The sequence below is a fragment of the Mesoplodon mirus genome (assembly GCF_964341445.2).
Source record: "Mesoplodon mirus genome assembly, chromosome: 16".
In the NCBI taxonomy this organism is placed as follows: Eukaryota; Metazoa; Chordata; class Mammalia; order Artiodactyla; family Ziphiidae; genus Mesoplodon; species Mesoplodon mirus.
Window position 1 is genome coordinate 37,043,778 of NC_138992.1, and position 15,825 is coordinate 37,059,602.

General features: G+C 43.3%; 1 protein-coding gene across 3 annotated transcripts in view; it reads right to left on the reverse strand.

Annotated features, from left to right (window-relative positions):
* Positions 1-15,825, reverse strand: part of MATN2 (matrilin 2) — a 152,409-nt gene that overhangs the window by 48,594 nt on the left and 87,990 nt on the right. For all 3 annotated transcript variants that reach the window (XM_082600846.1, XM_082600844.1, XM_082600845.1), the window contains exon 6: positions 10,168-10,290. In XM_082600846.1, coding sequence (XP_082456972.1) covers positions 10,168-10,290 — 123 coding nt within the window. The remainder of the gene's footprint in view (positions 1-10,167; positions 10,291-15,825) is intronic.

The following is a 15,825-nucleotide window of genomic DNA, read 5'->3' on the forward strand; positions in this document are numbered from 1 at the left end:
CATATATATGGAATCTAAAAAAAAAAAATGGTCATGAAGAACCTAGGGGCAGGACGGGAATAAGGATGCAGACCTACTAGAGAATGGACTTGAGGACACGGGGAGGGGGAAGGGTAAGCTGGGACAAAGTGAGAGAGTGGCATGGACATATATACACTACCAAACGTAAGGTAGATAGCTCATGGGAAGCAGCCGCATAGCACAGGGTACTTGGTGCTTTGTGACCCCCTAGATGGGTGGGATAGGGAGGGTGGGAGGGAGGGACACCCAAGAGGGAAGAGATATGGGGATATATGTATATGTATAGCTGATTCACTTTGTTATAAAGCAGAAACTAACACACCATTGTAAAACAATTATACTCCAATAAAGGTGTTAAAAAAAAAAAGAGCATGCTATTGGCACAAAAACAGACATTTGGATCAATGAAATAAAATAGAGAGCCCAGAAATAAACCCACACATCTATGGTCAATTAATCTTCAACAAAGGAGGCAAGAATATAGAACTGGGAAAAAGTCTCTTCAGCAAGTGGTGTTGGGAAAGCTGGACAGCTGCATGTAAGTCAATGAAGTCAGAACACACCCTCACACCATACACAAAAATAAACTCAAAATGGCTTAAAGACTTAAATATAAGACAAGACACCATAAAACTCCTAGAAGAGTACACAGACAAAACATTCTCTGATGTAATCGTACCAATGGTCAGTCTCCCAAGGCAATAGAAATAAAAGCAAAAAAACCCAAATGGAACCTAACCAAACATAAGCTTTCTCACAGCAAAGGAAATCATAAAGAAAACAAAAAGACAACCTATGGACTGGGAGAAAATATTTGCAAATGATGTGACCAACAAGGGCTTCCAAAATATACAAACAGCTCATACAACTCAATAACAAGAAAACAAACAACCCAATCAGAAAATGGGCAGAAGACAGAAATAGACATTTCTCCAAAGAAGACATACAGATGGCCACAGGCACATGAAAAGATGGTCAACATCACTAATTATTAGAGAAATGCAAACCAAATCACAGTGAGGTACCACCTCACACTGGTCAGAATGGCCACCATTAAAAAGTCTACAAATAACAAATGCTGGTAAGGTTGAAAAGGAAACCCTCCTATACTGTTGGTAGGAACAAAAATTGGTGTAGCCACTATGGAGAACAGTATGGAGGCTCCTCAGAAAACTAAAACTAGAGTTACCATATGATCCAGCAATCCCACTCCTGAGCATATATACAAACAAAACTATAATTCAAAGAGATACATGTACCCTTGTATTCGTAGCAGCACTATTTACAATAGCCAAGACATGGAAAAAAGTGTCCATCGACAGATGAATGGATAAAGAAGATGTGGTACTTATTTCCAATGGAATGTTACTTAGTCATAAAAAAGAATGAAATAATGCCATTTGAAATTACATGGATGGAACTAGAGATTATCATACTAAGTGAAGTAAGTCAGAAAGAGAAAGACAAATACCATATGGTATCACTTATATGTGGAATCTAAAATATGACACAAATGAACTTATCTATGAAATGGAAACAGACTCACAGACATAGAGAACAGACCTGTGGTTGCCAAGGGGGAGGGAGGGTTGGGGAAGGGTGGATTGAGAGTTTGGGATTAGCAGATGCAAACTATTATATAAAGAATGGATAAACAACAAGGTCCTACTGTATAGCACAGGGAACTATATTCAGTATCCTGTAATAAACCATAATGGAAAAGAAAAAACAATCAGTAGTTTGGGTCTTTCAAGGAATTTGTCTATTTAATCTAAGTTGCTGAAGTTATTGGCATAAATTTGTTTATAATTTTCACTTATTATCCTTCCAATGTTTATAGGATCTGCAGTGATGTCCACTCTCTCATTCCTGATATTGGTAATTTGTGTCTTCTCTGTTTTTTCCCCCCTGACCAGTGCGGCTAGAGATTCATCAATTTTACTAATCTCAAAAAACCACTTTTTGATTTTACCAGTTTTCTCTGTCGGTTTCCTATTATCTATTTCTTTAATTTCAGCTCAGATATATACTTCCTTTCTTTGAATGTCTATTAACTTTATGAAAAAGTGTTAACCTCACTATTCACTAAGTCATTCAATAAATATTCTCTGAACATCTACCATGGCCCAGGCACTGGAATCAGCAGCAGGCAAAAGTGCAGTCCTTTCCTTCATGGAACTTACAGGAGTCACTTATATATAATCTCTTATAATGGAACAGATTGTTCGTTAATCAAATAACACCAACAAATATACATTTATAAGTTGGACATACATAATTTTATGAAGAAACGGTAACTAAAGACATCATAATAAATAAAGCAATGAGAAAAAATTTTCTCCTAGTAAATTAACAAAAAATTTTAAAATCAGGCAATTTGGGCTTCCCGGATGGCGCAGTGGTTAAGAATCCGCCTGCCAATGCAGGAGACACGTGTTCGAGCCCTGGTCTGGGAAGATCCCACATGCCACGGAGCAACTAAGCCCGTGCATCACAACTACTGAGCCTGTGCTCTAGAGCCTTCGAGCCACAGCTACTGAAGCCCACGCGCCTACAGCGCGTGCTCTGCAACAAGAGAAGCCACCGCAATGAGAAGCATGCACACTGCAACGAAGAGTAGCCCCCGCTTGCTGCAAGTAGAGAAAGCCTGCACACAACAATGAAGACCCAACGCAGCCAAAAATAAATAAATAAATTTATTTTTAAAAATCAGGCAGTTTGGGCTTCCCTGGTGGCACAGTGGTTGAAAGTCCGCCTGCTGATGCAGGGGATACAGGTTCGTGCCCTGGTCCGGGAAGATCCCACATGCCGTGGAGCAGCTAGGCCCGTGAGCCATGGCCGCTGAGCCTGCGCGTCCGGAGCCTGTGCTCTGCAACGGGAGAGGCCACAACAGTGAGAGGCACGCGTACCGCAAAAAAAAAAAAGAAAAAGAAAAAAGAAAAATCAGGCAATTTTATGGTATAGTATAAAAAAATGGTACAAAGTTTTTGGAAAATAATTTTGTAATATACATCAAAAGCCTTAAAAATGTTAATAGCCTTTGACTGAATAAATTTCATGTTTTGTTCCTAAGAAAATGATCAGAAATGCAAAGATTTATATGCAAGAACATTTATCACAATACAATTTGAACAGCCAAAAAATGTGCTGAACAAACTGTGATACATAACATATAATAGGATATTATGCAGACATTAAAATGCTTTTGATGAGGTTTAAATTACATGTGAAAATACTCATGATTTAACGTTATACTCTATGATCTCAACTCTATAAACATACATACATAAGCATTGAAAAGAAAGACCAGGCTTCCCTGGTGGCGCAGTGGTTGAGAGTCCACCTGCCGATGCAGGGGACACGGGTTCGTGCCCCGGTCCGGGAGGATCCCACATGCCGTGGAGTGGCTGGGCCCGTGAGCCATGGCCGCTGAGCCTGCACGTCCGGAGCCTGTGCTCCACAACGGGAGAGGCCACAACAGTGAGAGGCCCGTGTATCGCAAAAAAAAAAAAAAAAAAAAAGAAAGACCAAGAGAAATGTAGCAAATCAGTATTAACAATGGTTATTGCTGGGTGATAAGATTACAGATCATCTCATTTTATACAATTTCATTTCTATACTATCCAGTTTTCTACAATGAGTCTATATTACTTTTGCAATTAGAAAAGGTGTTAAAAATAAATATACATAATTGTGAGACTAGTTGCCATGGAAAATGGCAGAAATAAAATAGAAAAAAGAACGGTGTGGGAGGTGCCCAGTAATTTGGAGAAGAAAATAATCAGGGAACCTTGCTAGGAACAATATGTATAGTTTCTGATGTCTATACCTGACACACAAGATACAGGCAAACAAACAAAGCCTGTTTGGGAGCTCAGCATAGGGGAGTGACCATGAGCTCCCAGGGATCGTTGGAATTTGGGGAGATAGGAAGCGAATGTATGACTGTGGAGAGGGCAAGCTATATGCACTATGGACCATAACACCTGCCTCACCATCTCTCATTCTAATCTAGTCATATGGACTTTCTTGCTGTCCCTCAACACTGCCAGGCATCACAGTTTCTGCCTCAGGGCCTTTGCACCAGTGCTGTTTCCTCTACTTCAAAAGTTTCCTCCTTCCCTCACCTGCTTCAAGTTTTTGACCAGATGTCACTTTCTTGTTGAGACTTGTAATCCTCTGTTACCCTGCTCCAATAGAATATATGCTCCATAAGTACAAGAGGTTCTTGGTCTGTTTTATTTACCACTGCATTCCCAGTATCTACAAAAGTATCTAGCATATAGCAGGCGATCGACAGGTATTTGTTGAATAAATAAATGGTTACTGGTGTTACTCTTAATGGAGTGTTTTGTGAAAGTTTAGATGTGTAAACATTGCCCACTAAGAACCAGCAAGGAGTCACTAAGAACAGAAGACAGCTCGTGAACACTCCTTGATGCTTCTGGCCAGGCTGTTTAAACACTTCCCTCCAGGAGGATCTCAGCTCAGACATTCGGCCAGTTATGAACTCAACCAATGATTCTTTCATCCAGCACACATTTCTCCATCCGGTCTATGGGGCATGGGGATCTCTTTAGCAAATTGATGGAATGTCTGTTAGAGTCTAGATAGTTGCTCCCACATTTTCCATGCCTGGCTAGTCTACTAAATGAAATAAAATTATTCTGATATGACTCATTCTTAGTGAACAGGAAAATGTGAGAAGCTTAATTTGTCCTGTTGGTCTCAAAATGCAAGGAGGTAGTGATCAGCTCAGTGTAAGGAATCACTTTCTAAGAGTCAGAGCTGTATAAAGTGAAATCCACTGCAGGGGGTGTAGTGAGTGTCCTGTCAGTAGGGGTATTCAAGTGGAGGCTGGATGATGACAGTGAGGATATTGTAGGATGGGTGGTTGGGCTAGAAGTAGGTTGAACTTGAAGGTCTCTTTCAACTGAGAGTCTTTTTTTTAAAGAAAACACATTTAGTTTCTTTTCCTTTATCATTTATCACAGGATATTGAATATAGTTCCCTGTGCTATACAGTAGGTCCTTGTTGTTTATCCATTCTATATATAATAGTTTGCGTCTGCTAATCCCAAACTCTCAATCCACCCTTCCCCAACCCTCCCTCCCCCTTGGCAACCACAGGTCTGTTCTCTATGTCTGTGAGTCTGTTTCCATTTCGTAGGTAAGTTCATTTGTGTCATATTTTAGATTCCACATATAAGTGATACCATATGGTATTTGTCTTTCTCTTTCTGACTTACTTCACTTAGTATGATAATCTCTAGGTCCTTCCATGTTACTGCAAATGACATTATTTCATTCTTTTTTACGGCTAAGTAATACTCCATTGTATAAATGTACCACATCTTCTTTATCCATTCATCTGTCAGTGGACATTTAGGTTGTTTCCGTGTCTTGCCTATTGTGAATAGTGCTGCTATGAACATAGGGGTAACTTTTTAAATTATAGTTTTGTTTGGATATATGCCCAGGAGTGGGATTGCTGGATCATATGGCAACTCTACTGTTACCAACTGAGAGTCTTTGATTCATGCACACAGGTCTTACGAAAGCAAGTGGCATATTGCAGGCTGTAAGAAGATACTGGGGCTCAGCAGGTTAACAACAAGCTGGCCAGGAAACCCAAAGACTGATACATTCTAGTTCGTCTATTGCTGATGCAATCAAAAATTATTTCCTATGTCTGTTTCATTTTTAATGCAAGTATAAATATTCATTTGGTACTTTGTGAAAGCACTCCTATTTGAAAAATAAGGATAGAAGTGTCAACCAAGTTATCAATGGAGCCTGAAAAATAATGAGTAAAACGATCTCAAAGCCAGTAAGTAATAAACAGCAAGATGCAAAATACGATGTCGACAACTGCCTTTACTCAACGTTACAGGTGTTAGGTGATTAAGCATTAGACATGAAACCCACAGTCTCCTTGACACCAAAGACACAAATCCTATCTCCTGAAAAGACCCTGAGCATCTGAGAACGTTCTCGCGCCAGCTCAGGAGTAATGGTTTCTATGGACCTCTAAAAATCTTGTCCCCATAATATTCAGCAATTCCACTTCTAAGTATACGCGCAAGAGCTGAAAGCAGGGACTTGAACAGATACGTGTGCACCCATGCTCATAGCAGCATTGTTCATAATAACCAAGAGGTGGAAGCAACACAAGAGGATGAATAAACAAAATGTGGTGTATACATACATGGAATATTATTCAGCCTTAAAGAGGAAGGAAATTGTGACACATGCTACATCATGGGTGAAACTTGAGGACATTATGCTAAGTGAAATAAGCCAGTCACAGAAGGACAAATATTGTATGATTCCACTTGCACGAGGTACCTAGAGTAGCCAAATTCAAAGAGACAGAAAGTAGAATGGTGGTTGCCAGGGGTGGTGGGGAAGAAAGGGGAGGGGGGAATTGTTATTTAATGGGTACAGAGTTTCAGTTTAGGGAGATGAAAAAGTTCTGCAGCTGGATGGTGGTGATGGTTGTATAACAGCATGAATGTACTTAATGCCACTGAACTGTACACTTAAAAATGGTTACAATGGAAAACTTTATATTATGTATAGTTTACCACAGTAAAAAAAAAAAAGTCTTGCCAATATTTTGCTAATTGATGGCACCTGCATATTCCTACCCTTCTCCCCTCTAGAAAATATTCAGATGGATTTGTATGGGATGCTTTAGGGTAAAGAACTGAACACTCCTTACATATTTTAATTATATGATTTGTTCAGGAACATAAAGCTCTATTATGTACATTTTAGCTTAATCATAAATTAATCATGCTTGGTATATTACATTGACAAGTCTATAATTTTTAGATAAAAATTGCACACTTACTAATTGGATTAGCTTTAAAATATACTTTTGGTTAAAAATAGAGACTCAGGGGCTTCCTTGGTGGTGCAGTGGTTAAGAATCCACCTGCCAATGGAGGGGACACGGGTTCGAGCCCTGGTCTGGGAAGATCCCACATGCCATGGAGCAACTAAGCCCATGCGCCACAACTACTGAGCCCGCGTGCCTAAAGCCCATGCTCTGCAACAAGCAAAGCCACCGCAATGAGAAGCCCGTGCACAGCAACAAAGGATAGCCCCCGCTCACGGCAACTAAAGAAAGCCCGCACGCAGCAGCGAAGACCCAAGGAAGCCATAAATAAATAAATAAATTCATAAAAAAAAAATAGAGGGCTTCCCTGGTGGCGCAGTGGTTGAGAGTCCGCCTGCCGATGCAGGGGACACGGGTTCGTGCCCCAGTCTGGGAAGATCCCACATGCCGCGGAGCGGCTGGGCCCATGAGCCATGTCCGCTGAGCCTGCACGTCTGGAGCCTGTGCTCCGCAACGTGAGAGGCCACAACAGTGAGAGGCCCACGTACTGCAAAAAAAAAAAAAAAAAATAGAGACTCAAATTTAAGGAACTGAGTTTCTTTTATTTCATTTTCGGCAAGTTGATGAGGAATGGGAAAAAAACTGTTTTAAATCTCTCAACATCACAGCAGCAGCCAGGCTCTGACTTGGCTGGAAGCTGATGTGATACCTCATTAATTAAAAACAGGATCCCTGCCTTGATTCTGAGCTTTCACCTCCATCCTGTGTTTCTGTTCTCTTAACTGGTCCCTATTTCTCAGTTTGTGCTCCTGTTTTTGTCAGAGATCTGGAGCATTCCCAAGTGTCTTGGTTCTTACAACTGAACTGCCTTATTCCCTACTCTCACAGCCTTCCAAGTCCTCCGGAGGCGGGGGCGGTTTCTATTCTCTTGCCAGTACCCTCCCCAGGTCTGGCTCCCTGCCCTGCCCCCAAGCATAGCAGGAAGGGGACCCTTCTAGGGGACTCATCTCCCTGAGGCTGACTGCCCAGCACTCTTCTCTGCCCACACATTGGTGGGGGGGCCCACTTCTGGGTCTTGACTCCGACAGGGCCCAGAGACAGCTGAACTGCCAGGCTCCGTGCCTAGCTGGTGAGACCTCACAGCTGGACCATTCCCTCCCCTGACTTTCAGCTGGAACTCCTGTCCCAGGTCCCCTGCACAGCACTATCTACTTCTAGGGTCTCCTCGTTTGTACTGTCCTGGGGCTTGTCATTCTCCACATCCCCTGAGATTCTGGATAGGTGACATGTTGATGGTGAGGCTCTGGGAACAGGGGCTGGCGGTGAGGTCAGGCGACCCCAGCCAGGGAAGGAGTGCTACAGAGGCAGGAAGGAGACTGGAGAGGATACATGTGTCCCTCCAGGCCTCGTCCCAGGGTGGCAGCCGCATCCCCACCTCTTCTCGTCCAGCTGGTCTCCTCCTTCCCTTAACTCCTACCATGAGTCTTGTCTGTGTCACCCTGGGAGCCTTTGGTCATATAACACCTCACAGGTGACTGAGCTGCTCTGTGTGGCTTGTGTTCCCAAGCAGCCTCCAGCAGAAGTCTTGAATTTTGAATTTTTTAGGCGCTATTAAACTTACCCCAGGCACGTGGTATATGCTCAGTAGATCCCAATTTAAAGTCTTTTTGAAGCCAGTGTCATCCCTTCAAGAATTTGCTTGGCACCAGGCCACGTGCTCAATGGTTTAGATGAATTCTCTCATTTAGCCTTCAAGACAACACCATGGAGTAGGTGGTATTATCTCCCCTGTTACAGCTGAGGCAACTGAGGCAAGATCATCCAGCAAAAAATGCAGATGAACTGGGGTTTGAACTGCCCTCAGCGGCATGTGGCCTCCCCTTTGATGGACAGAACTGACTCATCAGCCCAGCAGCCACGACTCCCCGAACGCTACCCCAGCCCAGGCCGCTGGCTCATAGCTCAGAATATTCAGAAAGGAAGGGAGACTAGGAACAGAACAGTCCATTCACTCTTTCTCTTATTCGTTCAATAAGCAACTGTAGGCCAGTTGTGGAGATGGGTCTGCCTGGCTGATATTTTTGCACATCTTTCCTCCTCCTGGCCACCTACATCTCACTCTTCTTTACCTGGTGAAGGATGGCTCTGCCTTCAAGACTCAGCCGAGATATCTCCTCCAGGAAGGACCTGGCCTTATTCATTGCTATTGGCATGTGGTTTGGGGTCCAGAAATATATGTTTTGACTTCCTGTGCCCCTTACAGTTTTATCCTCCACCCCTGCCTCTAGCTCTGGTGCTTATAAACTGTTGATATGCAGGGACTGAAAAGCAAGTTGATGTTTCAGGAGTTTTGGGGGGATGTTTTTTAAAAACTATGCAGGCATATCCTGCTTTACATAATAGATGTAGTTAGAAAGGCTGTGGGTACATGAACTTTTTATGAATTGAAATCCTGTTTTCTCACTGATGGACGTTTCAGAGGTGACTTTATTCTAAATTGCTATTAAATGTCACTTTTTAAACATGCTGGGCCCCAATACTTTAAAAACAAACTTTCTCAAGTGAACCTTTCTATAGGATGATAATTATCCATATACAATCCCTTAAGTGCTCTGACATATCTTTACACTTAAAAGAATGTTTTTGGAATCCTTTTACAAAACGAACGACCACCGTCAGTTTATAAATTGTTATGGTCAGATTTGGGGAGCTCAAATTAATTCTGATGTGGATGCGTATAGTTAAAATAGAACTAAAATAGAACTAAATAGCTCAAACAAATAGAACTAAATAGCTCAAACAAACACTGAGCAGTTCTCTGCAAAATGCCCTCCACCAACTCCTCCCCCACCCAGGGGCAGCCACAGTCAACTCCTTTTGGCTCAGAGATTTTCCTTTACTTGTGTGGAGTCAGAGCTGCAGCCCACAAGCCACAAAGCTTCAGTGAAAGTATTTCTTAAGCCCTGTTAACACTGGTGGGCACAGGCAGGCTGAGCCAGCATGAAGTAAGATGGTCTGATTGTCATCACGCTCTGTAGATGCTGGAGAAACACTCCGACATGTGGTATCTGATCAAAGATACATACTGTTGTCAGATGCTGTGAAGGGTGACACTGAGATAGAGTGGGCTACGGTCTTAGAACAAGTTAAGAAAGGCCTGACAAAGGAGGAATAGAGCAGAAGGTAAAAGGCCCCCTAACCCCAGCACATAATCCTGTGCTACTCTGTGCTTGGAAGATTTCCTCAGCCACAGTGCTTATAGCAGGAGCATCAAAAAATGTGTGTGTATGTGTGTAACTTACTTGTGCATGTTTTCTTATCTGGGTTAAGAGCAAATCCTTTAGGGCACCGGCAAAAGTAGGAGCTGTCGGTATTTACACACTCATGTTCACATCCGTGGTTTTCTGAGGCACAGTAGTCCACAGCTGTAAAGATTAAAACACAGAGTTTAAGTAGAAACACAAACAGAGGTAAAGGGCATTAGAGAATGGAAACATACTTATAACAAATATAAGTAAGGATTAATATTTTTGCCCCCAGAAGAGGATGGATAGATAAATATGAATCTAAAACCTCCCTTCCGAAAAAAAATAAATCAGGAGTCTGGATCAGACAGTTCATATCAGAAGATACTAAAGAACTTACAGGACTCCCCTGGTGGCACAGTGGTTAAGAATCCGCCTGCCAGAACTATTTACAATAGCCAGGACATGGAAGCAACCTAAGTGTCCATCGACAGATGAATGGATAAAGAAGATGTGGCACATATATACAATGGAATATTACTCAGCCATAAAAAGAAACAAAATTGAGCTATTTGTAGTGAGGTGGATGGACCTAGAGTCTGTCAGACAGAGTGAAGTAAGTCAGAAAGAGAAAAACAAATACCATATGCTAACACATATATATGGAATCTAAAAAAAAAAAAAAAAGGTTCTGAAGAACCTAGGGGCAGGACAGGAATAAAGACGCAGACGTAGAGAATGGACTTGAGGACACAGGGAAGGGGAAGGGGAAGCTGGGATGAAGTGAGAGAGTGGCATGGACATATATACACTACCAAATGTAAAATAAGTAGTTAGTGGGAAGCAGCCGCATAGCACAGTGAGATCAGCTCTGTGCTTTGTGACCACCTAGAGGGGTGGGATAGGGAGGGTGGGAGGGAGACACAAGAGGGAGGGGATATGGGGATATATGTATACGTATAGTTGATTCACTTTGTTATACAGCAGAAACTAACAAAACAATGTAAAGCAATTATACTTCAATAAAGATGTTAAAAAAAAAGAATCCGCCTGCCAATGCAGGGGACACGGGTCCAAACCCTGGTCCGGGAAGATTCCACATGTCGCGAAGCAACTAAGCCCGTGCACCACAAATATTGAGCCTGCACTTTAGAGCCCGCAAGCCACAACTACTGAGCCCGCGTGACACAACTACTGAGCCCGCGTGCCACAACTACTGAAGCCAGCGCGCCTAGAGCCTGTGCTCCACAACAAGAGAAGCAACCACAATGAGAAACCCACGCACCGAAACGAAGAGTAGCCCCCGCTCGCTGCTACTAGAGAAAGCCCGTGTGCAGCAATGAAGACCCAATGCAGCCAAAAACTAATTAATTAATTAATTAATTTAAAGAAAAATCCAATGGTGGCAAGGCAGCATGGAAACAGAGTCCGATTATTAATAGTGGGTGGCATTATGAACTGATGAAAATTCTTCTGGAAGGACATTTGACAATATTCACTCTGGAAATGTGGCCCCAAGAAATAATTGAAAAAAAGGAGGAAATTAACTATAGAGAAGAAGCTATTTGTAGCAGCATTATTTACAGTGACCAAAAAATTAGGAAAATAAGATGAACATTTAATAAGGATAAATGGTTTAGTAATTTACGAGAAAATGTGCTGGCCTATTTCTCATTAATCCTACAAATAATCACTGAGCACCTACTGTGGGCCTGGCCCTATTTTAGGTGCTAAGGATGGAACAAAACAGACAAAAACTCCAGTCCTAGAGAAGCTTCCATTTGGATGGTGGTGGTAGATAAAAAAGAAAATAAACAAACAAGTAAAGAACACAGTCTCTTAGAAGGTGGAGAGTGTTCTGGAGAAAAATAAAGTGGCACAAAGGAATAGAGACTGTGGCGGGGCGGGTGAGAGTGAGGGTATGATGTCATAGCAGTGGTCAGGAAGGTGGCAGTTAGGCAGAGTCTTGAATGAGGCACGGGCCCTGTGGGTATCTGGGAGGGAGCATCCTGGGCAAAGGGAACAACAGCAGGTGCAAAGGCCCAGAGGTGGGCATATGCCTGGTGAGCTGGACGATCAGCAAAGAGGCCAGAGTGGCTGGAGCAGAGAGGGGTGAGAGATGAGAACAAGTGCAGATCAGGAGGGACCGTAGGGCCACTGCCAGGACTTTGGCTTTTACTCTGAGTGAGTAGGGAGTCTCTGGAGGGTTCTGAACAAAGGAATCAAGAGTAGACCATAAAAAAAAAAAGAATAGACCATAGCAGGACACGTGACAGTAGAAACCCAGCGAGGAGGCCAGTACAATAACCCCAGTGAGGAACTGGAGGGTCAGGGGGGAGGTAAGCCAGAACAGTGCAGGAAGGAGGGGGGGCGGAGAGAGAGGGGTGGTCCTCTGGGTTGAGTTGTGTCCCCCTAAAAAGATACCTGTGAATGTGAGCTTATTTGGAAATAGGGTCTTTGCAAATACAGTCAAGGTAAGATGAGGTCATTAGTCTGGGGCCTAATCCAATATGACTGGTGTCCTTATAGGAAGAGAAGAATGCCACGTGGAGACAGATGAGAGTGATGCAGCTGTAAGCTGAGGAGTGCTGAGGACCAACACCCACTGTCCGAAGCAAGGAAGGGTTCTCCCCTACAAGTTTCAGAGGGGGCATGGTCCTGCCAGCACCTTGATGTCAGACTTCCAGCCCCCAGAGCTAGGAGGCAATACATTTCTGTTGTTTTCAGTCACCTGATTTGTGGTTCTTTGTTGGGACAGCCCTAGAGAACTGTCAATAATACACCAGGTTGAAAGTGGGGTCAGTAAGATTCCTGTCAGATTAGAGGTGAGGTGAGGGAAAAAGGGAGGGAATAAGGTGGACTCAGGGATGGGGACGGTGCAGGTTTTGCAGGGAACGCTCAGGAGTTCCATTTGGGGCAGTAGGTAGTTATTAACATTATAATTCTAACATAACTGTAAATAGGAAGACAATTACGATTTGGTGAAAGAAGTAGATCTGAAAGTTGTATATTTACAGTGATTATATCCAGGTAAAATATGGCTCTAAGGCAAAACCTGAAAATTAGAAATAAAAATGCTTGCTGTGTAGGCAAGGTAGTAGGATTAAGGATGATATTTTTTTTCCTTAAAAAATGTTTCCCTCTATATAATGATTTAGGATATCTGAATATCAAAACCTTGTAAATAATAACAAGGAAATGGAACCTGCAAATCAATACTCATGCACAATTTAAAAAAGCAAAACCACGCATTGAGAAGATATTACATACTTAACACGGTAATCAAAAGATGCAAGGGGAAAAGCTAAAGATTTTTAAAGGGTAATAACATGTGTTGTGTTTATTCTTTTGCTCCCAGGCTTCATTAAGTTTCTGTTAAGTTATTGTTTTTTTGTAACTTCACTCCCTAAAGAGTTCTAATAGTGCCTGATATTTGTGATTTTAATACGCAAGCGATTTTGGTGGGAACAGTGCATTCATACAGTCTTAGGATCTGAATATCATGGACATTAGCCAGTTCCTGGAGTTGAGTCAAAATATAAATTTTGAGCTAGCAACAGATCTTTCTAAAAGTTAATGTCTCATCTTTCCAGAGCCAATGTATCAGGACTTCCCTGGTGGTCCAGTGGTTAAGAGTTCACGCTCCCAGTGCAGGTGGCCTGGGTTTGATCCCTGGTCGGGGAGCTAGATCCCACATGCTGCAACTAAGAACCCACATGCCGCAACTAAAAGATCCCACATGCTGCAACTCAGACCCGGCACAGCCAAATAAATAAATATTAAAAAAAAAAAAAAAGAATCACTGTATCATTAAACAAATAACCGGGGACACTGAGGGCACAGATAAAGGATACCAAGCCCTGGCACGCGCCCCAGGCCACATGTCACAGGAGTGGGCCTTGCTGTAGCCCACACTAAACTGTATTAGCAGGAGACACTCCCCATCTGCAGCCTCCTTGTGCTGGGCCTGAGCTGCCATCTTGCAAATCTCCCAACCCCTGATATGGGTGTCTGCTGTCAGTCAGCTGCGCCCACCTCAGGCCACCCACTCGTTAGTATCCCTTCCAAACAAAAGAGCTGCTAATCTACCTGACATCCACGTTCCATGCCCCTGACAGCACCACGATGATGAGTGGGCAGGTCACTGTACCTAAAAGGTGGAAACTCAGACTCCGCCTCTCTCTCGAACTTCCTCTTACACACCATGGGGTATAATCTCTGTGCCCAGCCCTAAGAGAGACACTGGCCCCATATTAGACTGGGGAGAGACTAGAAACTTTGCTTAGGCCTAAAGTCTAAGCCACATACTCCAATCTCGCCTTTTTTCCCAGAATGCTCTAGAGCACAGTATCCAATATTGGATGAGGTGTTAATAAAGTTGCACAGAAGCAGCTCTTTTAATTGACCTCCACTCAACGAACTTCCGATCAATCACTGCTTTTCATGCCCTCTGAAAATATGGGACCCGATGCCCAGAACACGCTAAATGCTCAAGGTTACTGGAACCCCTGTGCTTTTGAATACCTGTGCACTTCTCTTGTTGGTTGGGCTGCATGCTCATTCTTTCTTTCTTCCTTTCTTTCTTTCTTTTTGGCTGCGATGGGTCTTCGTTGCTGCATGCAGGCTTTCTCTAGTTGCAGCGAGTGGGGGGCTACTCTTCATCGCGGCGCATGGGCTTCTCATTGCGGTGGCTTCTCTTGTTGCAGAGCATGGGCTCTAGGCACGCAGGCTTCGGTAGTTGTGGCACGCGGGCTCAGTAGGTGTGGCACGCGGGCTCAGTAGGTGTGGCTCGCGGGCTCTAGAGCGCAGGCTCAGTAGTTGTGGCACACGGGCTTAGTTACTCCGCAGCATGTGGGATCTTCCCGGACCAGGGACCGAACCTGTGTCCCCTGCATTGGCAGGCGGATTCCCAACCACTGCAACACCAGCGAAGTCAATGGTTTCATGCTTACAAAGCAGCCCTGGAGGAACACTTGTGCTCCAGAGCACCTATATACTTTTCCTATTGACTGACTGTACACTTATAAAGCATCAGTTGTCTAAGTGTGGTGGTGACCCAACTGCAACAATCATCCCTTGAGAACTTCTTAGGAATACAAACTCTCAGGCCCCACCCCAGACCTCCTGAATCAGAAACTCTGTGTATGGGGTCCAGGAATATGTGTTTTAACAAGCTCTCCAGATGATTCTGATGCATGTGAAAATTTAAAAACGACTGTTAAAATGAATCAAAGTTGTTTTTGTTTCCAAACTTTTATATGCCATTGGTACACATTATTGTAATTAATTGAAATACTATAAAACCCGATTAAATATAAGTAAGCACTAAAATGAATTGAATTTTTTTTTTTTTTCCAGTACGCGGGCCTCTTGCTGCTGTGGCCTCTCCCGTTGCGGAGCACAGGCTCCGGACGCGCAGGCTCAGCGGCCATGGCTCACGGGCCCAGCCGCTCCACGGCATGTGGGATCCTCCCGGACTGGGGCACGAACCCGTGTCCTCTGCATCGGCAGGCGGACTCTCAACCACTGTGCCACGAGGTAAGCCCCGAATTGAATTTTAAAAAGAGAAAAAACCAAGTTGAAAGCTTTGGAAAGAATTAAGGCAATCTGCTAACCAAAATTTCTCTAGAACCAGGCATAGATGAAACATGTAAAGGACTAAGGAAAATTTCATAAAAATTTACAGACTCTGCCCTTAGACTGTTTTACAGAAAT